Below are 24129 nucleotides of genomic sequence, written 5' to 3' on the forward strand. Positions count from 1 at the left end.
TAATGTATTTCAATAGCATATTGAAATGAAATAACTACTTCTGAAGGTTACAGGTATGGGTGGGGATGGAATGGATCTTAGCAGGAACAGGCAGGTATGGGTTAGATTCCAGTGGTGTGCCTTGACAATGTTTGCATCTTGTAAGTGTGCCACAAAATGAAAAAGGTTGAAACGTAGTGTCCTATACACAGGACCAGCTCAAGGATATCTGATACTCCTAGGTAAATCTTTAGCTCTGCGCCCCCATTCCCAGGGGTAGCTCAAGGCAAATACTTCCTGAGGCAAGGGATGAGACTGCATCCTCCACTCCAAAATTAGCTTTTTTTTTTTTTTTCAACTTGCTCATCTCCCCAGCTATTCAGGCCTTTATTCCTTCCTATTCCAACCCCCCATCACCATTACACACATCTCACGTATCCCACACTATCCCCACCTACCCCCACTATATGCATCTCATTCCTCCTTCCCCTACTTCAGCCATCTCACCCCCCAAAGCCTTCTGTTCATCCCTCCTTTGAAAGATGACCATGTGATCCATGAGTGCCCCCCCTCCAATGTACACATCTTTCTTCAGTTGTATCACACACACACCCACACACCATCTGTAGACTCTTTATTTTATTTGTTAAAATTTATGTCCCCTTAAACCTAAGCAGTTTATGGTTTAAAAATATACGTAGTCGATAACACATACTAACATAAAAACACAGTTTCCATATCATCAAGCTGATCAATCCATAGACTGGTGGGTTGTGTCCATCTACCAGCAGGTGGAGATAGAGAGCAAACTTTTGCCTCCCTATATGTGGTCATGTGCTGCCGGAAACTCCTCAGTATGTCTCTATCTCAGCAGGTGGTGGTCACACACAGCAGCAGCTCTGGCTAGGCCTCCAAGCCTAATTTTTAGGTTTTGTTGAGTGCCTGGGGTTGAGGGCTCTTTTGAGCAAGTGCAAACCTGGTGGTGCCAGGTCCCTCCTTTTCTCCCCCCTCCCGCTGGCTCCGTTAAAAAAAAAAAAAAAAATTTTGAATGTCCTTAAAGGCTTTTATTTCGACGTTTATTTAAGCGTCTATTGCAGCTACTCACTGGGACACCAGGTCGTTACAACTCGGAGCGGACAGCAGGTAATTTTTACCTTTTTTATAGCGGGCAGGGGGTTCCCCGATTCTTCTCCTCGTGGCATATGGCGTCGGAGGGCGAGGGCGCAAAGGGTCGCTCCCCGGGTCGCTTGAGCGCTTCTAGAGGGGATGCGGGGGTCTTAAAGCCTGATTCGCCCTTGTTGGGTGACAGTTTCGTGACCGATGAATGTCCCGGTCCTTCCTCCGGCGTGGCGGTTTTTTCCCGCCATAAACGCCCATCCCCCGCTCCTCGCCTCCGCCATCTTGGCCGGCCACGCGGCTCGGACGGCTTCTTCTTGGGCCGCCCTTGAGGTTGGAGACATTAATGCCATGAACGCCCTTAATTTGGGCGACGGCACAGAAGCGGCTAAAGTTAAGAGCCGTTCTTCCCGCGCGGCTCCTTCGCGGAGTTTCGCGCCGGACGCCATTTTGGATGCGCAGCATGTCTCTCCCCCGCTATTGCGAGCGTCAGTTGAGGGTGCGTCTAGGGCTGTTGCCCAGGCTGCGGAAGTGTACAGTCTGGGGGGTTTCTCCCCCGAGTTTGTTTTGCTGCTGCATCAGGCCTTCCTCATGCACAACGCTGCCCCTGCTCCCTCGTCTGGTAAAGAGGTTGAGGTTCCCAGAGGTAAACGCCCTCGGGTTGATTCCCAGGCCTTGGAGGAATTTGTCTCCTCCGATGTAGATGAGGGCAGCGTGTCTGAGGTCTCCCAACGGTCCTTTGCGGATTCCTTGGAGGAGACGGATCCCCGCTCGGATGGAGCGGATGACCCCTCTGCAGCGCGGCTTTTAGCCCAGAGGATTTGCCCAACCTGTTGTTATAGGCCATGGACACTTTGAAGATTTCCTCTCCGGAGGACGTCTCTCCCTCAGCCCCTGTTGGCTCTGCCATTATGCTGGGGACGAAGCGCCCGCCTAGAACCTTCCACGTGCATGATGCCATGCACACCTTAATTTCGGCTCAATGGGATGTCCCAGAAGCGAGCCTTAAAGTGGCTAGGGCTATGTCCCGCCTCTATCCTTTGGCTGTGAGTGAACGTGAGGCCTATCTGTGGCCTACCGTGGATTCTTTAATCACTGCGGTGACTAAGAAAACGGCGCTGCCGGTGGAAGGTGGCACGGCCCTAAAGGACGCCCAAGACAGAAGATTGGAGGCGGCCTTAAGGTCGTCCTTTGAGGCGACTGCTTTAAGTTTGCAGGCCTCAGTTTGCGGCTCCTATGTGGCCAGGGCGTGCCTGACTATGGTGCAGCGGGCTTCCCCCTCGGATCTTTCCTTGAGGGCTGATTGGCCGGCCCTGGAATCGGGCTTAGCCTATTTGGCAGACTTGCTGTATGATGTCTTGAGGGCCTCAGCGAAAGGCATGGCTCAGACAATCTCTGCGCGGCGGTGGCTTTGGCTGAAACATTGGTCTGCTGACCACGCCTCTAAATCCCGCCTGGCTAGGTTGCGTTTTAAAGGCAAGCTGCTCTTTGGGGTCGAGCTGGACAAAATCGTGACCAATCTCGGCACGTCTAAGGGCAAGAAATTACCAGAGGTCAGGGCTCGGGCTAGTACTCGTCCCGGTACCTCCAGAGGACGGTTGCAGGAAGCCCGTCGGTACCGCCCCGGGCAAGTCAGGTTCCTCTGCCCCCTCTTCCTTCAAGAGGAATTTCTCCCCCAAGCAGCATTCCTTTCGCAGAGACCGCCGTCCCGGAGGTGCTCACTATCCGGTCCTCCCCCAGGGTCTCGTACCCAATGACGGGGTCTTGGTCCACGCCCCCAGTGCAGATTGGAGGACGGCTGTCCTCGTTTCTGGGCGAGTGGACCACAATAACTTCAGACGCGTGGGTGCTGGAAGTCATCAGAGACGGCTACAAACTAGAGTTTCTGCCGACCCTTAAAGACGGGTTTGTACTCTCTCCCTGCAAGTCTCCGGTCAAAGCTGTGGCAGTGCAGCAGACCTTGGACAATCTGATTCCGCCTGGGCGCGGTCGTTCCGGTGCCCAGAAAGTCAGCTTGGCAAGGGACGTTACTCCATTTACTTGTGGTACCAAAGAAAGGAGGTTCTGTCCGGCCTATCCTCGACCTCAAAGGGGTCAATCGGGCCTTGAAAGTGCGGCACTTTCGCATGGAGACTCGCGCTCTGTTATAGCGGCAGTGAAGGCAGGAGAGTTCCTGGCATCCTTGGTCATCAAGGAAGCGTACCTGCATATTCCATCTGGCCTCCTCATCAACGCTTTCTGCGTTTTGCAGTCCTGGGACGACACTTCCAGTTCAGAGCCCTCCCTTTCGGGTTGGCTACTGCTCCGCGGACCTTTTCCAAAGTAATGGTGGTCATCGCGGCCTTCCTACGAAAGGAAGGGGTACAAGTCCATCCTTATCTGGACGACTGGTTGATCCGAGCCCCCTCTTATGCAGAGTGCGGCAAAGCTGTGGACCGGTGTAGTTGCTCTTTTGAGCTCCCTGGGATGGATCATCAACTGGGAGAAGAGCCAGCTGCGCCCGACTCAGTCCCTGGAGTACCTGGGAGTTCGATTCGACACCCAAGTGGGCAGAGTGTTCCTGCCAGACCAACCGGATTGTCAAACTTCAGGCTCAGGTGGACCAGTTCCTAGTAGCCTCTCCCCTTCGGGCTTGGACTATGTGCAGCTGTTGGGCTCTATGACGGCCACGATGGAAGTTGTGCCCTGGGGCCAGGGCTCATATGAGACCACTTCAACACTCTTTGCTGCAGCGCGGGACTCCGATGTCGGAGGATTATGCTGTGCGCCTTCTCTTGGACCAGCAGTGCGCAAGGCGCTGAGCTGGTGGATGCAGACAGACAAGTTGTCTCGGGAATGCCTCTGGTGACCCAGAGTGGATTGTCGTCACGACGGACGCCTCGTTGTCGGGCTGGGGAGCCCACTGCTTGGGAAGGACGCGCAGGGGCTCTGGTCTCCTGCAGAGGCAAAGTGGTCTATCAACCTCCTGGAACTCAGAGCCATTCGGTTGGCGCTTTTGGAGTTCATCCCGGTACTGGTGTTGAAGCCTGTACGGGTCCTGTCGGACAATGCCACGGCTGTGGCCTATGTCAACCGCCAGGGAGGTACCAAGAGCGCCCCTCTAGCCAAGGAGGCTATGAATCTTTGCCAGTGGGCGGAAGCGAACCTGGAGCAGCTTTCAGCGGCCCACATTGCCGGAGTCATGAATGTCAAGGCGGACTTTCTCAGTCGCCATACCTTGGAGCCCGGAGAGTGCCAGCTATCTGCTCAGGCGTTCTTGGACATCACGAAGCGCTGGGGCCAGCGAGCCTAGATCTGATGGCTCATCGGCCAATTGCCAAGTGCCGCGCTTTTTCTAGCAGAGGACGGGACCCTCGATCCCTGGGAGTAGATGCTCTTCTCCAACAGTGGCCGACACAAGAGCTTCTATATGTGTTCCCGCCCTGGCCCTGTTGGGCAGGGTGCTAGACCCGGTGGCAAAGCATCCCGGCCAGGGTAATCCTGGTGGGTCCGGATTGGCCCAGGCGTCCCTGGTATGCGGACTTGATCAGGCTCTCAGTCGACGATCCTCTGCGGCCTGCCAGTGGAGCAGGCCTGTTACATCAGGGTCCCGTGGTGATGGAGGATCCCTCCCTCTTTGGTCTTACGGCCTGGCTATTGAGCGGCAGCGTCTGAGGAAGAAGGGCTTCTCAGACAAGGTCATCGCCACTATGCTGAGAGCGAGGAAGCGCTCTACGTCTACTGCTTACGGCCAGGGTTTGGCGTATCTTTGCAGCGTGGTGTGAAGCAGGCTCACTTTCTCCCCTTCACTGCTCCAAGTTCTTCAGTGTTGGCGTTCCTGCAAGAAGGTCTGGAGAAAGGCCTGTCGCTCAGTTCCCTTAAGTCCAGGTAGCGGCTCTGGCTTGCTTCAGGGGCCGCCTGAAGGGTGCTTCCCTGGCTTCGCAGCCAGATGTGGTGCGCTTTCTCAAGGGAGTTAATCACCTGCGCCCTCCTCTGCACTCAGTGGTGCCTGCGTGGAATCTCAACCTGGTACTAAGAGCATTGCAGAAGCCGCCTTTTGAACCCTTGTCGAGGGCACTCTGAAAGACCTGACGTTGAAAGCAGGTCTTTTTTGGTGGCTATCACTTCAGCCAGAAGAGTTTCCGAGCTCCAGGCGCTCTCATGTCGATGAGCCTTTCTGCAGTTCACTGATGCAGGAGTGACTATTCAGCACAGTGCCTCCTTCCTGCCCAAGATTGTTTCTCGCTTCCATGGAATCAAGCAGCTCTGTCTCCCTTCCTTTCGTAGGGAGGTCTACCCAGAGGAGTACTCTGCTCTTAAATATCTGGATGTGAGACGAGTCATCATCAGATACTTGGAAGTGACAATGATTTCCGGAAATCGGATCATCTGTTTGTCCTGTTTGCAGGTCCTCGTAAGGGTCTGCAGGCTGCTAAGCCTACAGTGGCAAGATGGGTCAAGGAAGCCATTGCAGCGGCTTATGTGGCCGCGGGGAAGTGCCGCCTATCCAGCTGAAGGGCTCACTCCACGAGAGCTCAGGCGCCTCGATGGCAGAGGCCGGATCCGTCTCCTTGGAAGAGATCTGCAAGGCGGCAAACTTGGGCTTCGGCTCATACATTCTCCAAGCATTACCGTTTGACTGTGGCTCTGCACGGGCGGAGGCCCAGTTTGAGCTTCAGTGTTGAGGTCAGGATTCAATTGTCCCCGCCCTGGGTGAGTACGCTTCGGTACATCCCACCAGTCTAGGATTGCTCAGCTTGATGATATGGAAGGTAAAATTATGTATAAATCATACCTGATAATTTTCTTCCATTAATCAGAGCTGATCAATCCATAGCCCCTCCAGATATCTGTACTGTTTTATTCTGGTTGCATTCAGGTTCAAGTTTAGTCTTCAGCTTACTTCAGAAAGACTTCGTGTTCAAGTTTTTTCACTTGGATTCTTCAAGAGTTAAGACAAGTTTGTGTACCAGTGAGCTGCTGCCTTTCCTCTCCCCTCCGTTTTACGGGGCTGGATGAGGCACTTAAAATGGTCTGCCAGGCACTGCCCTCCCTGCCTGCGTGCGGGCTGTAGGGCAGCTTTTGTACCCCTCCCGCTTCGGCGTGTGTTAGGGTCAGTCAGCTCCTCCCGCGGTTGCGGTTGCAGGATAAGCCAGATCCCCCCGCATCGGCGGGTGTGGTTGTCCCTCCCCCGCTCGCGGGGAGAGCTGGCGGATTTCCCCTCCCCCACCGTGTGTGGGGATGAGCTGGGTTAATTCCCCTCCCCCGTTTCGGCGGTGGTGAGCTGGGCAGAGTGTCCCTTCGTGGGTGTAATTCTCTAAGTGCTGAGTCCTGCGGATGGAGCTTTGATATCGACATACTGAGGAGTTTCCGGCAGCACATGACCACATATAGGGAGGCAAAAGTTTGCTCTCTATCTCCACCTGCTGGTAGATGGACACAACCCACCAGTCTATGGATTGATCAGCTATGATTAATGGAAAGGTAAAATTATCAGGTATGATTAACATAATTTTTACCTTCACATTGCTGCAGTGCTACTATTCAATTTGCTCCATATCACCAAATGCACAGCTCCACATAGTACACTACTGAAGATTAAAGGCCTTTCAGTGCCTCTTTTGTACTGCTTCCTTGTGCCCCTGTACATTCCTTTTAGATTCACATCTCCCTTCTCACATTTCAACAGTAATTATCTCAAATGGTGCTCTAAATTCACTGATGTTAGGTAGAAAATCTGATGGAAATCTCTGGAAAAGTCTGTTCATTAATTTTTGCCACTCCAGTTGACTCCATTTAATGCATATAGAATGGCATTGGTTGTTTTAATTGTGTATTTGGTATTATTTAAATCAATTATATTCCACTCGTTAAGCAAGAATATTTTATTTTTTTATTTCTCTCCGTACAGGATCGCTTGGTATCCTGGAAAAATTAAAGTTTCACTGGAGGCAGTATGCTCATAAATATCAAAATATTTGACAGAATTGGAATCACATGCAGTGCTTGTTGAACAAAGGCACCAACATGTCTCGGATAAGCTGGAGGCAGCAGTTAGAATAACCTTATTCTGAGATGGTCAGCTTTCCCAGTGAAATAAATGTTCGGGGGTGTCACTGAAGTTTCCTACCTAACAACTAGACCGGGTTTAGATCTGTCTTGATATATGATCCTGCCCCAGTAACTTTGTAATGGAATGCGTAGAAGAAGGAGGGTTGGGACCATCATTATAGATTGTTTAACTATGGCAGTGAATCAAAACAATTGAACATTTTTTTAAGATGCTCACTGCTTTAAAGAAAACTGCTGTGCCTAAGTTCTGGCACAGGGATGAAACCATTGTATGTTCAGGAAAGATGGCTAGAGCTTATACCATTAAGGTGGACAGCAAGCAAGAAGTACAACAGTTCTATTCCTTAACGAACCACCTACAACATTTAGTGCTGTGTCTAGAAAATTTTCACACAGCAAGCAATCAGATATAATTGACATTCCTTAGCATCCTCACTAGACCCAGTCCAGAACCTGTTGGGTTATGTCCATCAACCAGTGGATGGAGGACAGAAGTCCTGTATGCTTGGCTCCATAAGGGCACCATGGCAGCCTTATAATCAGTATTTTTCTGTCTCCAGAGATGGATGATGGGCAGTCTGGTTGATCGTTGAAGTAGCTCCTAAAGGCCAGCTGGAGAACTGTACTACAGTTGAGCTGGGGTGCCTTTTAATGTTCTGAACTCAATGGAAAAAAAAAAGTAACGGAAGAGGAGGATATTTTGAATTGGAGCTAGGGTATAGCTCTCAGGTGTCTGAGCTCTTCTCTCCCCCCCCCCCCCCCCCCCCCCCCCCAAAAAAAAAAAAATCATAAATGCTTCTTTATCCTGTCAGGCTTCAAGTTATGAAGGACAACTGATTTTTGTTGTTCAGGCCTAATGACGTCTTGGAGACTGGGCAGCACTATTTGTAACTTTACAATGTTTATTCCATTGTAAGTCAGTGTGTGTACTTTTCAGTGATTAAGAGGAGATGTTTTTTGGTGGTAGCTTTCCTGAGGGAACTGGGTCTTCAGCCATCCTTTGTCACTAACAATGAGTTTCACTCTGGGGCTGTTGCCACACTACTACTACTACTATTTAGCATTTCTATAGCGCTACAAGGCGTACGCAGCGCTGCACAAACATAGAAGAAAGACAGTCCCTGCTCAAAGAGCTTACAATCTAATAGACAATAAAAAAAAATAAAGTAAGCAAATCAATTAATGTGAACGGGAAGGAAGAGAGGAGGGTAGGTGGAGGCAAGTGGTTACGAGTCAAAAGCAATGTTAAAGAGGTGGGCTTTCAGTCTAGATTTAAAGGTGGCCAAGGATGGGGCAAGACGTAGGGGCTCAGGAAGTTTATTCCAGGCATAGGGTGCAGCGAGACAAAAGGCGCGAAGTCTGGAGTTGGCAGTAGTGGAGAAGGGAACAGATAAGAAGGATTTATCCATGGAGCGGAGTGCACGGGAAGGGGTGTAGGGAAGGACGAGTGTGGAAAGTACTGGGGAGCAGCAGAGTGGAGTACATTATAGGTTAGTTAGAGAAGTTTGAACAGGATGCGAAAACGGATAGGGAGCCAGTGAAGGGTCTTGAGGAGAGGGGTAGTATGAGTAAAGCGACCCTGGTGAAAGAGCGAGACGGGCAGCAAAGTTTTGAACGACTGGAGAGGGGAGAGGTGACTAAGTGGGAGGCCAGCAAGAAGCAGATTGCAGTAGTCAACGAGAGGTGACAGGGTGTGAATGAGGGTTTTTGGTAGAGTGCTCGGAAAGAAAGGGGCGGATTTTACGGGAGTTGTAAAGAAAGAAACGACAAGGTCTTGGCAATCTGCTGGATATGAGCAGAGAAGGAGAGAGAAGAGTCAAAGATGACCCAAGGTTTCGAGCTGAGGAGACAGGGAGAATGAGAGAGCCATCAACAGAAATAGAAACGGGTGGATCGGGGGAGGTGGGTGATTGGTTGGGGGAAAATGAGAAGCTCGGTTTTGGTCATATTTAATTTCAGGTGGCGTTGAGACATCCAGACAGCAATGTCAGACAAGCATGCTGAAACTTTGGTTTGGATGCAAGGTGAGATATCAGGGGTAGAAAGGTAGATTTGGGAGTCATCAGCATAGAGATGGTAGGAAAAGCCATGGGATGAGATTAATGAACCAAGGGAAGAAGTGTAGATAGAAAAGAGGAGGGGGCCAAGAACAGAACCCTGAGGTACGCCGACAGGCAGAGGGATAGAGGTAGAAGAGGATCCACCAGAGTGAACACTGAAGGTGCGGAGGGAGAGGTAGGAAGAGAACCAGGAAAGGACAGAGCCCTGGAATCCAAGTGAGGACAGGGTATCGAGAAGTATGCTGTGATCGACAGTGTCAAAAGCAGCGGAAAGATCAAGAAGAATGAGGATGGAATATTGACCTCTGGATTTAGCCAGTAATAGGTCATTGGAGACTTTAGTAAGCGCAGTTTCGGTTGAGTGGAGAGGGTGAAAACCAGATTGTAGTGGGTCAAGAATATCATGTGAGGAGAGAAAATCAAGGCAGCGGCGGTGAACAGCACGCTCAAGTAATTTGGAGAGAAAAGGGAGGAGGGAGATGGTTCGGTAATTAGAGGGACAAGTAGGGTCGAGTGAAGGCTTCTTTAGGAGAGGTGTGACCACAGCATGTTTAAAGGCAGCAGGGACAGTCGCAGCGCAGACACAGCACTGAACCAAGCCTGACCACGTGAAGTAAATTTTGGGGCATTCACTGTACCATTCCTTCAGTGACGTAAAGAGGCAAATATTATGTTACTGGATTTTTTTCTTATTTACAGAGCTAGAACAACAATGGACAGGCTTTTTCTCCTCTGCTATTCTCCTTCCCACCTCCTGACTCCATCTTTCAGCGAACGTCTTGGCATCTCTTTTGGGTCGTTTCCCTTCCAGTATCTTATGGAACCTTGACACCGAAATTTGTTCTGCTGCGTCCCCAGCTAGAAATTCCCTTATATTCTTCCCAAACTCTGGTAGTAAGCTCGTGTTGGGGAGCCCATAGATGTAATGTGAGAGTTGATGGTAAACTAGCTTCACCAACAATCTCCCAGCGCATTGCCTCTCGAACTCTAGATAGGTCAGCACTTCCCCATCCCTCTGTATAAAGTTCTCCAAAAGTATCACACCCTGTTTCCCCAAGTCTAGGAATATTTTATTTTCCCTCCCGGGCAAGAATTCTGCGTTACCCGTTATGGGCAACAATACACTGCTCTCCGAGCTGTGCTCCCAGAGCCGCATCACATCTCACCACAGGTACCGCAAGGGCTGCAGGATGATACTATTTTTAACTTGTTTTGGGAGGTTATTAGATTTTGCGTGTAGGAGGTAATTGATATGCCATGGGCTAAAGTACATGCTTTCCAAGTGTGTGTCGGTGTATGTAGTCGTACCCAAAACCCAGTCTCTCAAAATGTCTTAAGAGACATGCTTGATTGTATTCTTGCACATCAGGGATCCCCAATCCTCCATGTACCTGGAGTCCTGCTAACATAGCTCCATTTGATTTTTTCCCCGCCCAACAAAACCAAGCTATCTGTCTCTGGAGCGCTTCAGGTCTTTTTTTCCATAACCGTATTGGCAAAGTTTGTAGTGTATATAACCATTTCGGGAACACCAGCATGCGATACAGATGTATCCTGCCCATAAAAGACAAAGGTAATGTGACCCACTTGGCCAACTGCGTCCTCGTATCTCTCAGTAGCTGAGGGACATTATGTTCATAGATTTGTGTCGGGTCCAATGTTAATTGAATGCCCAAGTATCTGAAAGACCCGTCCGCCCAGCGTAATGGAAACTGTTCCCATTCCTCCCTCCTAATCTCGTGACTCGCCAGGGCCTCTGATTTTGCGAGATTAAGTGAAACCCTGAGAAATCACCATATTCTCGTATGCTTTCCATGAGGTACCCCAGAGAGTTTCTTGGGTCTGTTATTAACACCAGCAGATCGTCTGCGATTGCTGCTATTTTTAAATACCCCATCTCAGGTGCGCGCTCCCTTTGTCTGTATTGTTACTTATCTCCCTTAATATGGATCGAGTGTTAGGACAAAAAGGAGTGGAGAGAGAGGGCAACCCTGTCGCGTTACTCTAACTATGGGAAACCATTCTGAATAGAGGCCATTAACATTTACTCTCGCCTTAGGGGTCAGTGTATAAGGTTTTAATCGCCTGTACAAAGAAGCCGTTCATACCATAAGCTTTAAGTGTTTCAAAAAGGAAACCCCAATCCACCCGATCAAAAGCCTTTTCGGGGTGAAACTGATTAACATTGTTGGTATATTTATTTTTTATTTTTGTTACATTGTACCCCACACTTTCCCACTCATGGCAAGCTCAATGCGGCTTACATATTGTATACAGGTACTTATTTGTACCTGGGGCAATGGAGGGTTAAGTGACTTGCCCAGAGTCACAAGGAGCTGCCTGTGCCTGAAGTGGGAATCGAACTCAGTTCCTCAGTTCCCCAGGACGAAAGTCCACCACCTAACCACTAGGCCACTCCTCCACTCCCATCCCGCTGCACTTTTTCCAATGCTAGTAGTATTCTCCTCATATTTTTTGCTATTTTCCTGCCCTTACAAATCCCACTTGTGGTTCCTCTACCAAAGAAGGAGATATCTGGCCAGCCTATTTGCTAATAATTTAGCTAGAAACTTGGCTTCTGAATTCAAGAGTGATATTGGTCAATACGACTCGGATATTGAGCAAGTTTACCCAGTTTCAGCAGCACTGTTATATGGGCTTGATTTAGATGAGGTGGCATATATCCACGCTGAACTATTTATGTTAAAGACCGCAGCCAACAGTGGACTAATTTCAGTCTGCAACAAACTTATAAAACTTGTTCCGCATTCCATCAGGGCCTGGTGCCTTTCCCAGGGGGCTCTGCTTGAGCACCCATGTCACCTCATCAGCTGTAAAGTCTGCGTTCAACACCCTTAACTCCTCAGCCGCTAATTAGGCAAATCAACACTAGCCAGGTACGCTTCGCTAGGCGTGGCGAGATCTTCTTGCGGTTTAATAGCTTTTCAAAGATTCCTGAGATTTCGCGATCGTCATGTGCTAATATCCCCTGTTTGTTGGCTAAGTGAGCACCTACAGTAACCTGCCTTCTTGCCCATTAGCCACGCTAAAAACCCTCCTCCCTTGTTAGCAAACTTATACAGACGATACGTATAGTATGCTAGAGACTTCTGAACTGTTCGGTGCAGCAGCTCATTAAGAGTCTGCTGCGCCTCTAGGAGCTGGCCCGGAGCCTCTGTGAGTGTTCCAAGCTGTATTGTTGCCGCAGCTGAGTTATTCTCCTCTCCAATCTAAGTATTTCCTGCTTCCTCACTTTTCGTTTAAAGCTGGTATATGCTATGATCTCTCCTCTAAGTACCGCCTTAGCGGTCTCCCAGAAAAGCACCGGGTCCGCCCTATGGGCCTCATTATTATCTCTACATTCGTTCCAGCATTTATCAATGAGGCAAGAATGACCATCCCGATAAAGCCAGATCGGAAATCTCCACGCGCTTCCTCCCTCATCCCCCTGTCCAACCTGCAGCTCACCGCTACCCCAGGCATGATCCGATACCACTATAGGGCCGATTCTGGTGGGACTCCACCTGTGTGAGCATATCTCTAGTTACCAAATATATAATCAATGGAGACAGTGTGGAGTGTGCCCTCGAAAGATGTGTGTAGTCTCTCTCAGCGGATTAAGAAGTCCTCCCACAATCCACCACCTCAAAGTCCTCCTCCAGTGTTGCTATTCCCTCTGTGTCCTGGCCAGCTCTCTTCCCCGTTGGTTTAGATCTTCTATATTGGGTCCGCAGCCTCCTTGAAGTCTCCCCCCATTATAATATGTATCTCTCCTAGTCCCTGTGCTGTGCGAATGACTGTGTGAAAAATTGCTTCTCATATGTGTTTGGTGAATATATGTTACAAAGCAGCACCGGCTGTCTACCAGCACTACTGATGCTACTACATATCTCCCCTTAACGTCCTCACTACTTTGACAACTTCCACGTGTATACCTTTTCGTACCAGGGTTATCACTCCTCCTTTCCCTCCCATTGCCGGGATTCAAAATTTCTCCTACCCACCAACGTTTCAGTTTTGTATGTTCTGCTTGTGTTAGGTGTGTCTCCTGTAGGAATGCTATTGATGCCTTTTTGATCATTAAGAATTTTAGGATTTTCTGTCTCTTGACTGGCGAGTGTATGCCCCCCACATTCCAGGTTACAACTTGTAATGGAGTCATGTCGTCTCTATTTGTCTGTCAGTGGAGTCCATGCAGCTTACCATCAATCTCATCGGAGAGGTGTCCCAGCCACCACCTCCCCAGTACATCCTTCCACTCTACCAATACTCTTGCCTCCACCCATGCCACATCAGAACCTCTCTACATGCATACATCTGCCACTTATACCTCCTTGCCCCTGCCGACCCTCTCCCCACCTGCCCAAATTTCTCCCCCTTCCCCCCCCCTCCATCTCCCGCCCCCCCCCCCCCCCCCTTATACTTACCATACTCATGCCACTTGGCATTAGACTCCCCCTTTCCAGAGATCGGAACACCCTGGCGCAAATTGTTGGGGGGGGCGAGCCTCCCTCTGTCCATCCGACGCAGTAGTTCTGGGTCTATAAATATTTTCTTCTCCTTCCAATATGCCCATTTTCCATGCCGACAAAGGGCCTCAAAGTCAGCATTATGTGCCTCAACCAGATCGCAGTCCAAATTGCTGGATTACCACAATTTCAAAGTCCTTTTACCAAATTGTTACCACGTTCTCTCAGTTGATTTGCTCCCGAAGAGCGCTGCCTTTCTTCAGTCTCCACTTGATGTCCTCATTAGCTGATCCACATATGCTTTGGCCTCCTGGCTTTTTTGAAAAAGAGGGCTTTGTCCATTGTTTATCACCTTCAGTTTTGCGGGATACAAAGACTAAATTTTTGTTTCAAACCAAACAGCTTGGAGCATATTGGGCCGCGATTCTTTCTCGCTGCTGAGACTTTTGGAGAATAGTCCTGGAAGCATAAGATTTTAATGCTTGATATTCCAGAGTCTTTCCCGCTCTCAATAGCTGCAGAATCTCCATCTTGTAATGCATAATTTAAGACCTTTAGGATTGTTACCTAGGCCTTGTCACATTTTCCCTTCTCGGCCCCAGCCAATGTGCTCTTTCGATTTTTAGTCTCTCCACTAGATCCGGGGCTGAGAGCGCCTCTGGCAGCCAGCACTCCAAGAATTTGCAGAGATTTCTGTCTGGGAGGTTCTCAGGGAGCCCCACCAGCCTGAGGTTATTTCTCCTGGAGCGATTCTCCAGGTCTTGCACCTTGGTTTCGAGCTCCTCCAACCGGGCTGGCATTCTGGGTTGCTCCTCCGCTACCTACTTATGTCCTCCTCTGCCTGTCCCAAGCCGCTGCTGTGCCTCGTGCAGGTCCGTTACCAGAGCCGCTTGCCTTTCCTCCACACCATCCAGCTTATCCAGATGAGCTGCAGTTTCTTCCCTCCGCCTGTTCCACCGCTGCTTTCGCTTCTTCTGTTATTTCCGCGGCCCACAGCAAGCTAGGCGTCGGGGATGGGTGCCGCTTTGTCCGCCATCTTGGATTTCTCCTGCCCGAGCTTTATCTTTTGGATCCCTTCGGGCGGATTTCGATGCCATCAAGCGTAACTCGTTTCGCTCTGTACCAGACTGGGAGGTAAGCGATCTTTTGTTGCTTCTTTTCCCCCATTTTCGTCGGATGTTTTGCTGTTAGCAAGTGCAGGGTTTTTCGGGTGCTCCGGAGTAGCTACGGCACGCAACCTCGCTACTCCATTCCCCAACCGAAAGTCCGGAACAACCTGACTTAAATGACACACCTATTAATCAGACTGATGAACCTGATTTGTCAGTCACCAGTGGAGATCCAACCAACCACTGAAAGTGGTAAAGATCATATCATATGGAAAGGGGGCTTGTGGTACAGAGAAATTGATCCTGTTGATCCTAGTAGGCCCTAGACAGCAGGCAAGCAGTTTATAGGAGTGGAGGAGTGGCCTAGTGGTTAGGGTGGTGGACTTTGGTCCTGGGGAACTGAGGAACTGAGTTCGATTCCCGGCACAGGCAGCTCCTTGTGACTCTGGGCAAGTCACTTAACCCTCCATTGCCCCATGTAAGCCGCATTGAGCCTGCCATGAGTGGGAAAGCGCGGGGTACAAATGTAACAAAAATAAAAAAATAAAATATAGCACCCAGGGCATAAGGAGAACTTCTACAGATTGTACATGACATTCTACTAGTAGGACATCAGGGAGTGACACACACACGCACCAGATTAACCCAGAACTTCTATTGGCCAGGAGTCTCTTGAGCCATAACTGACAATTGTCGAACCTGTGATGCGTGCCAAAGAGTGGATAAGACCCCAGATCACCTCATAGCCTCCCTGAAACCTTTACCCATTATCAGTGAGCCCTTTGTGAGAATAGCTGTGGATACAGTGGGGCCTCTAGCTGTCCATAGCCGGACTGGGAACAGATATATATTGACAGTTGTGGACTTTGCTACCAGATATTCTGAAGCGGTAGCCTTATCCTCCATAGAATCGGAGAAAATTGCCACTGCCTTGCTAGAAATATTTTCCCGGGTAGTATATCCACGAGAAATACTCTCAGACCAAGGGACACAGTTATGTCTCAGCTGATCCAGAATCTGTGGGCACACTGTGGAATGAAATCTTTACGTACCACATCATATCACCATGAAACAAATGGGTTGGTGGAGAGATTTAATGGTACATTAAAGCACATGTTAAAGACTTTTGTAGAAACAGGAGACCATGACTGGGAAAAATACCTGCCCTACCTACTGTTTGCATACAGAGAAATACCTCAGGAGTCTACAGGGTTTTCCCCATTTGAGTTGCATTATGGCAGGAGGGTGAGAGGGCCCCTTGACCTAATAAGAGAACATTGGGAGGGAAACATTGATACCTCTGACACTCCTATAATTGAATATGTAGTTTATATGCAGCAGAAATTAGAAGAACTTGTGGGCTTTGTCAGAGATAACTTGCAGGCAGCCCAGACTAAGCAAAAGACCTGGTATGATCGTAAGGCCTGAAATAGAGAGTTTTATGAGGGCCAGCAGGTACTTGTTTTAGTCCCAGTTCATCAGAATAAACTTCAAGCTAATTGGGCAGGACCTTACAAGGTCATAAAGGCACCTGAATAATGCAAATTATGTTTTATATATATGGACTCTCAAGACAGAAAGCAATGTACCTTTCATGTAGGTATGTTAAAGGCATAAAAAAGAAGGGCAAGGGTCTGTCACGAAGTGCCTAGCCACCCGCCTGGGGTTACTCCACGGCCACTTAGAGGGTCTATCCCCAGCACAGCTCAGGTCCGCCTGCACCTGCCACTACACTAGCACTCTCCTCCCACTGGCTGGGTCACAATTGCTTCTGGGCAAGTCTCCCGCTCTCCAATTATCCCCAGTGATTTCTAGGTTACTGGAGCAATACTCCCAGTGGTCCCACAGTTCCCAGAAAGTACTCACAGACCCAACACACAAACCACCAGGATTCTTTATCAGTCCAGACAGGCAGAGGCAATAAACAATTATTTATTGTCTTAAAAATTGAACAATGAACAAAAACTGTGCAATCAGCAAAACAATAGCAGGTAACTGAAATATAGATCAATTATAAAACTAAACGTTTGCTTACTTCCTACAAAGTACCTGGAGAGATCAGGGCATATATCTGTTCACAGAGCTTCAGCAAAGAGATCTCTCTCTCTTCTTCCAGACTGAAAATGAAGCCACAGCCAGCATCTGCTGGGTAATTTGAAACTCCAGGCCAATCAGTGCCTAGAATAGTTAAATTTCAAATAAAAACTGGTTACATCACTACAGGCACTTCCTATTATCTGTGTGCTGACTAAAAGAAAGAGAAGTCAGTCCTTTGTAACAGCTTTAAGCGTAAACATGCACCATCTGCTGGCCAAACTAGAGAAATCCCCTTTAGTATTAATTTAGGCAGGAAAATATCCAATACATTTTACAGACTTAACACACAGGGTTTCTTCACAGTCACCAAGAGATAGTGTTATATTTCCTGCAAGTTCTAGGATTGCTGTTCAGCCTTTTCTAGGCTAGACTGTTTCCCTTTTAAATCCTAGATTATTTTGGTTAAGCTTGATACTAAATCAGTAAAAATTCTTTATTTTTGAAAGCCAAAATTATTCAAATTCTTTCTGCAATCTCTTCCATTTCACAGACCACCTAAAAGTCATGGAATTAGATGTAGGTGCTGGGCTTAATGGTACCATCTTTAATATACTTTTATGGACTGAAGCTGTTATTCTCTGAGGACAAGCAGGCTGAACATTATCACTGATGTGTCGTCCTCAGCGACTGCCCAGGAGCCCGGAAATTACAAAAAAAACCAAGAACTTTCTAGAACATGGCATCACGCGGGACGGAAGGCACCGCGCATGCGCGAGCAAGTTCCTGGCTGCGACACAAGCATGTCACCTTTAGTTTTTTCTTGATCCGTGTCCTGAAGAGACACGTCTCGTTTACCGTTCTTCAAATCGGCTCAGGAAACCCTGGTTAGCGTTTTTTTTCGTTTAAAATTTTTCTTTTTCTTTCTTCTTAATTCACAAAATAAAAAAATAAAAAGTAGTTTTTCCCTTTATTCTTAGTTTTTTCCTCTTTTTTGTAAGTTTTCCTTCTTTTTCGACGCGGCCGCACCTTTAGGCTGCTCGGTCGTGGCTGTTTCTTCCTTTTTGTGCTCTTTTTTTCTGGGCACCATTGAGCCTTTTGGATTTCACGATCGCCGTTTTTCCCTCCATGTCATCGAGTACACCCCAAGCGCGTTCAAGCGTTGTACTTGGTGCAACCGGACCATCTCCAGTATTGACCCCCACGCGTGGTTCTCCAGTGCTGGGACCACCTCCCAGCTACTGTAGCTGTGTAAATTGACGTAAAAACGGACCCAAGTAGCTCGGGAGGCTAACGCATGAGAAACTTTTTCAGATCGGTCCGGTCCTTCGGCATTGATATCGGTACCGAGGTCGGTGGTGTCGATGTCAAGGGACGCATCGACATCGGGAGTCCAGGTAATGGCTGCCGAAAGACCTCATCGAGCTGGGAGCAGCGAGGCATCAAGTGGGTCTCCACCTATCTATGCAGGCCCCCCGGGGACCGACCTGCGTCGGACCCGGCCCGAGGATGCATTAGGGTTCCACGTCCTCATCGGTACCGAGGAGTGTCGATGACGGGCGGTCCGAGCGAAGACTAAGAAGCACCGTCATCATTCTCCTTCCATGCACGGGTACCGAGAGCTCCGGGGAGCCGAGGATCTCGGCACCCGAGAAGCGTCGGCGCTGGGAGGACCGCTCACCCTCCATTCAGGAGGTGCTGATGCATCGGTCATCTGGCAGCCCTGGTACCGGCTCTCGAGCCCCTTCAGATTCTGCAACCGACTCCTGTACCAGCCCCCCAGCTTTTACCGATGGAGCTCTTGACGAGAGTATCAGGGCCCTTCTTCCAAAGCTTCTGGAAGGGTTGCTTTCGCCAGTCAGCCTCGGGTCGAGGGTGCTTGTGCATTCCATACTGACTGCCAAGGCAGCATCTGGGCCATCTCCTGTGAGGAGGTCCTCCTCCTTGTCAGCTACCACCGGGTTGACTCCCCCTCGACGTCAATGGAGGAAGCTTCACCGGAGTCCAGGCAGGGGTCGACTTTTCGACACCCCCCCACGAGGTCGTTGATCCTCGTCTGTTAACACAGGCTCAGGTTTGGGCTGCTCTTAGGGAGCTCTTGTCCCATACCGATGAGCGCTCGTGGGAAGATGTGGAAGACCCAAGATACTTTTCGGAGGAAGAGCGGAGGAATTGACGTCCGCCAATTGAGAGTAGAATGGTCTCCACCTGAGAGTCTCTCTTTTTTTCATCTTTTGGTAAGGAAATGTATAAGGACATTCCATTCTCTATGGAGGTTGTTGATGAGTCCCAGGTGTGGATGCCTCGAGGTCTTGGATTATCCTTCTCCACTGCTGAGGGTGCTATGGACCCCTTGCATAATACACTGAGGGAAGTGCTTATGCGAAATTGGTAGTGCCCTCTTCTCTAATCCAGTTGTCCCCAAAAAATCTGAGTCCAGTACAGAGTCCCATGGAGAGCCTGTAATGGTGAAGGCCCAACTTCCTCACAAATCATGGTGGTGGACCTCTGCTCTCAGAAGAGCCAAGAGTACTAGAGACTATGCCTCTGCGCCCCCAGGCAGAGCGTCTAGAACAATTGGATTCTTTTGGGGGCGAACATATCAGGCCGCTATGCCTCAACGCCAAGATCCAGACTTACCAGCTCTACACGAGCATCCACTGCGGAACTCGGGAGGCAATCTGTCCAGTTTTAGTTGAAGCACTTCCTCCGGAGCTTGCTGAAACTTTTCACCAGGTGGTCAGGCAGCAGAAGGCGTGTCACAAATTCCTGGCCAGGTGGTCTTACCACACTTTTGATGTGGCATCCTGAGTAGCTGCTCAAGAGGTATAGGGATGCGCAGACTCTCATGGCTGCCGTGGTCTGACCTGTATCAGAAGACCCAGCAGCGAATGGCGGATGTTCCTTGCCGGGGAGATAATCTTTTTGGAGGAAAAAAGTAGAGGACATGGCCGATCAGATAAAAAAGCATCATGACGCCATGGATTCTCTCTCTGACCGAACATCTTCTGCTACTGCCTCCTCTTCCAGGAGGTTTTTTTGGAGGGAAGAGGAGTGCTCCTATTTCCTAATAACAGGCGTAGGTACACTCCTGCTTCTCGTCAGCCGGTTCAGGCTCAGCCCAGCATGTGCGTTCTCGTCAACACCGTGCACCTAGGCCCCTAGGGAGTCCCAGCAAAAGCAAGAGACGGGCTTTTGACTGGCTCCAGTGCAGCAATAGCCTCTGTAAAGTGTCTGTGCCTTTTGGGGGGAGGTGATATTTTTTCCCCAAAGATAGCCTCTCATAACCTCTGACAGGTGGGTTCTTCAAATAGTCCAGTTAGAATACACTCTCAATCTGGCATCCAGCCCACCAAATTGCCCACCGGGAGCTCAATCCTTCATCTCCCAGCACAAGCAGGTACTTGCAGAGGAACTCTCCGCCCTTTTAAAGTGCAATGCGGTTGAACCCATTCCACCAGGGGAAGAAGGGCTGGGATTCTATTCCAGGTACTTCCTGTGCAAAAGAAAACGGGGGGGGGGGGGGGGGGAATTGCGTCCCATCCTAGACCTAAGGGCCCTGAACCAATTACTAGTCCAAGAAAAGTTCAGGATGGTTTCCCTGGCCACCCTTCTTCCCATGATTCAGGAAAACGATTGGCTATGCTCTCTGGACTTAAAGGATGCCTACACTCGCATCTCGATACTTCCAGCCCACAGGAGGTATCTACGGTTTCATTTGGGAACTCGGCACTTTCAGTACTGTGTACTGCCGTTTGGCCTCGTGTCGCACCCAGGGTATTCACAAAGTGCTTGGCAGTTGTCGCAGCATCGCTACCAAACTGAGAGTGCATGTGTTCCCTTATCTCAACGGTTGGCTGGTGAAGAGCACTTCGGAGGCAGGAGCTCTACAGTCCATGCAGATGACTATTCAAGTGCTAGAGCTACTGGGGTTTGTAATCAATTATCCCAAGTCCCACCTAGTTCCGGTTCAGAAATTGGAGTACATTGGAGCTCTGTTGGACACACAGACGTCTCAAGCTTATCTCCCCCAGGCCAGGGCAGACAATCTCCTGACCCTAGTGTCCTTTCGCTCGAGCGTCTCAACAGATCACGAGCTCAGCAGATGTTGAGACTCTTAGGATATATGGCTTCCACAGTTCATGTAACTCCCATGGCATGCCTACATATGAGATCCGCTCAATGGACCTTAGCTTCCCAGTGGTGCCAGGCCACAGGGGATCTAGAGGATGTCATCCATCTCTCCACCGACTTTTGCAGTTCCCTTCAGTGGTGGACCATTCCATCCAATTTGACCTTGGGACGTCCATTCCAAATTCCTCAGCCTCAAAAAGTGCTGACGACGGATGCATCCCTCCTGGGGTGGGGAGTTCATGTAGATGGACTTCACACTCAGGGAGCTTGGTCCTTTCAGGAGAAGGATCTTCAGATCAACTTCCTGGAATTACGAGCGATCTGGAACGCTCTCAAGGCTTTCAGAGATCGGCTGTCCAATCAAATCATTCTAATTCAGACAGACAATCAGGTTGCTATTTATTACACCAACAAGCAGGGGGGCAGCGGATCTTGCCCTCTGTGTCAGGAAGCCGTCTGGATGTGGCTTTGGGCTCACCACTACGGCATGTTTCTCCAAGCCACGTGTCTGGCAGGCATAAACAACAGTCTGGCCGACAGGTTGAGCAGGATAATGCAACCTCACGAGTGGTCAGTAAACATGGAAGTTGTCCGCAAGATGTTCCAAGCGTGGGGCGCTCCCTCGGTGGATCTTTTTGCCACTCAGCTCAATCACAAGGTCCCTCAATTCTGTTCCAGACTCCAGGCCCACTACAGACTAGCGTCAGATGCCTTTCTCCTACATTGGGCGACAGGCCTTCTGTATGCGTATCCTCCCATACCTCTAGTAGGGAAAACTCTGCTGAAACTCAAGCAAGATGTGGAACCATGATTCTGATTTTCACCTTTTTGGCCTCCTCAGATCTGGTTCCCTCTTCTTCTGGAGTTGTCCTCCGAAGAAACCGTGGAGATTGGAGTGTTTTCTGACCATCAGAACGAAGGGTCGCTTCTACATCCCAACCTCCAGTCTCTGGCTCTCACGGCCTGGATGTTGAGAACTTAGAAGTTGCCTCTTTAGGCCTTTCAGAGGGTGTCTCCCGAGTCCTGCTTTCTTCCAGGAAAGATTCCACGAAGAAGTGTTTTTCTTTTAAATGGAGGAGGCTTGCCGTCTGGTGTGACAGCAAGGCCCTAGATCTCTTTTCTTGTCCTACACGGACTCTGCTTGAATACCTTCTACACTTATCAGAGTCTGGTCTCAAGACCAACTCCGTAAGGGTTCATCTTAGTGCAATTAGTGCTTATCATCAACATATAGAGGGTCAGCTTATCTCTGGACAGCCTTTAATAGTTCGTTTCATGAGAGGTTTGCTTTTCCTCAAAGCCCCCTGTCAAACCTCCACCAGTGTCATGGGATCTCAACGTCGTTCTCACCCAGCTGGTGAAAGCTCCTTTTGAGCCACTGAATTCCTGCCATCTGAAGTACTTGACCTGGAAGGTCATTTTCTTGGTGGCTGTTACTTCAGCTGATAGAGTCAGTGAGCTCCAAGCCCTGGTAGTGCATTCACCTTATATCAAGTTTTATCATAACAGAGTAGTCCTCCGCACTCACCCTAAGTTTTTGCCGAAGGTGGTGTCTGAGTTCCATCTGAACCAGTCAATTGGTCTTGCCAACATTCTTTCCCCTTCCACATACCCACCCTGGTGAGGGCAAGTTGCACACCTTGGACTGCAAGAGAGCATTGGCCTTTACATGGAGCGAACTAAGCCCTACAGACAGTCCGCCCAATTGTTTGTTTCTTTCAATCCCAACAGGAGGGGAGTCGCCATCGGAAAACGCACCATCTCCAATTGGCTAGCAGATTGCATTTCCTTCACTTATGCCCAAGCTGGGCTGTCTCTGGAGGGCCATGTCACTGCTCATAATGTTAGAGCCATGGCTGCGTCAGTGGCTTACTTGAAGTCAGCCCTCCATTGAAGAGATCTGCAAAGCTGCGACGTGGTCTTCTGTCCACACATTCACATCTCACTACTGCCTTCAGCAGGATACCTGACGCAATAGTCAGTTTGGGCAGTCAGTGCTGCAGAATCTGTTTGAGGTTTAGAATTCAACTCCACACTCCTAGGCCCATTTATGTTCTGTTCCAGGCTGCACTCTTACTTAGTTCTGTTTCTTTTAGGTCAATCTAAGTTATGTCCTCGCCGTTATGAGGCCCAATTGACCAACGTTAATTGTTTTGAGTGAGCCTGGGGGCTAGGGATACCCCATCAGTGATAATGTTCGGCCTGCTTGTCCTTGGAGAAAATGAAGATACATATCTGTAGCAGGTATTCTCCAAGGACAGCAGGCTGAACATTATCACAACCCACCCTCCTTCCCTTTTGGAGTTGTTCCTTTTCTCTATTTTGCTCTTATCAACTAAAGATGACACACTCGCGTTGCAGGCAGGTACCTGCTCGCACATGCATGGGTGCCTCCCGTTCTGTGAGACGCCCGCATTCTAGAAAATTCTTGTTTATTTGTAATTTCCTGGCTCCTGTGCCGTCACGGAGGACGACCCATCAGTGATAATATTCAGCCTGCTCTCCTCGGAGAATACCTGCTACAGATATGTATTATTTATGCACATTTATACCCCACTTTTTTCCACATGCATGCGGACTCAAAGTGGCTTACAATGTACCGATAAGGCAATCGCCAGACCAGTGGATAAACAATTACAATTACATAAAATAGAATAGAAGGAACTGGGAAGAAAGAAAAAGGGAAGGGAGTTAGAGACTAAAAAGGTCCATGGACATGTTAGGATGGACTGTAGGTAGTATGTGGCAGTTCTGTAGTTGGCTTTGAGAGGCCAGGCTGAAGGAAATTCCAGATGCTGAGACGCTCTTCCTCTCTATTTTTTTCCAATTGTTCTCAGACCATTTTTCTCTTTGGCTGTTTCTGCTCATACTTCTTCTCCACATACTCTGCGTAGGTTTGAATCCGATAGCTTTCCACATACTTGCAGGTGTTGACGGCTATTTGAACTTGTTCAGGCTGGCTGACACAAACGCTGGTGGATCATCAATCCAGGATACTTGAATGTTACCAAATGCACTGAAAAGCTGATACAGATCACTTGTCTTCCATTCTCTTGGAAAGTAACATGAAGGGACATGATCTCGGAAGTCCTGGCCCTTGTATATTGAGATATGGTATGTCCATAACCCTTATAAAGAAATAACTTGTTATAAAAGGTTCAATGAGTTTTGATCGAG

At 49.1% G+C, this 24129-nt stretch overlaps 1 protein-coding gene across 1 annotated transcript in view; it reads left to right on the forward strand.

Annotated features, from left to right (window-relative positions):
• The window catches only part of NDC80 (NDC80 kinetochore complex component), a 296861-nt gene that overhangs the window by 188963 nt on the left and 83769 nt on the right, over positions 1-24129 (forward strand). The window contains 2 exon segments of the mRNA XM_030203978.1: positions 6986-6999; positions 7001-7128. Coding sequence (XP_030059838.1) covers positions 6986-6999; positions 7001-7128 — 142 coding nt within the window.

The sequence above is a fragment of the Microcaecilia unicolor genome, chromosome 5, assembly GCF_901765095.1.
Source record: "Microcaecilia unicolor chromosome 5, aMicUni1.1, whole genome shotgun sequence".
In the NCBI taxonomy this organism is placed as follows: Eukaryota; Metazoa; Chordata; class Amphibia; order Gymnophiona; family Siphonopidae; genus Microcaecilia; species Microcaecilia unicolor.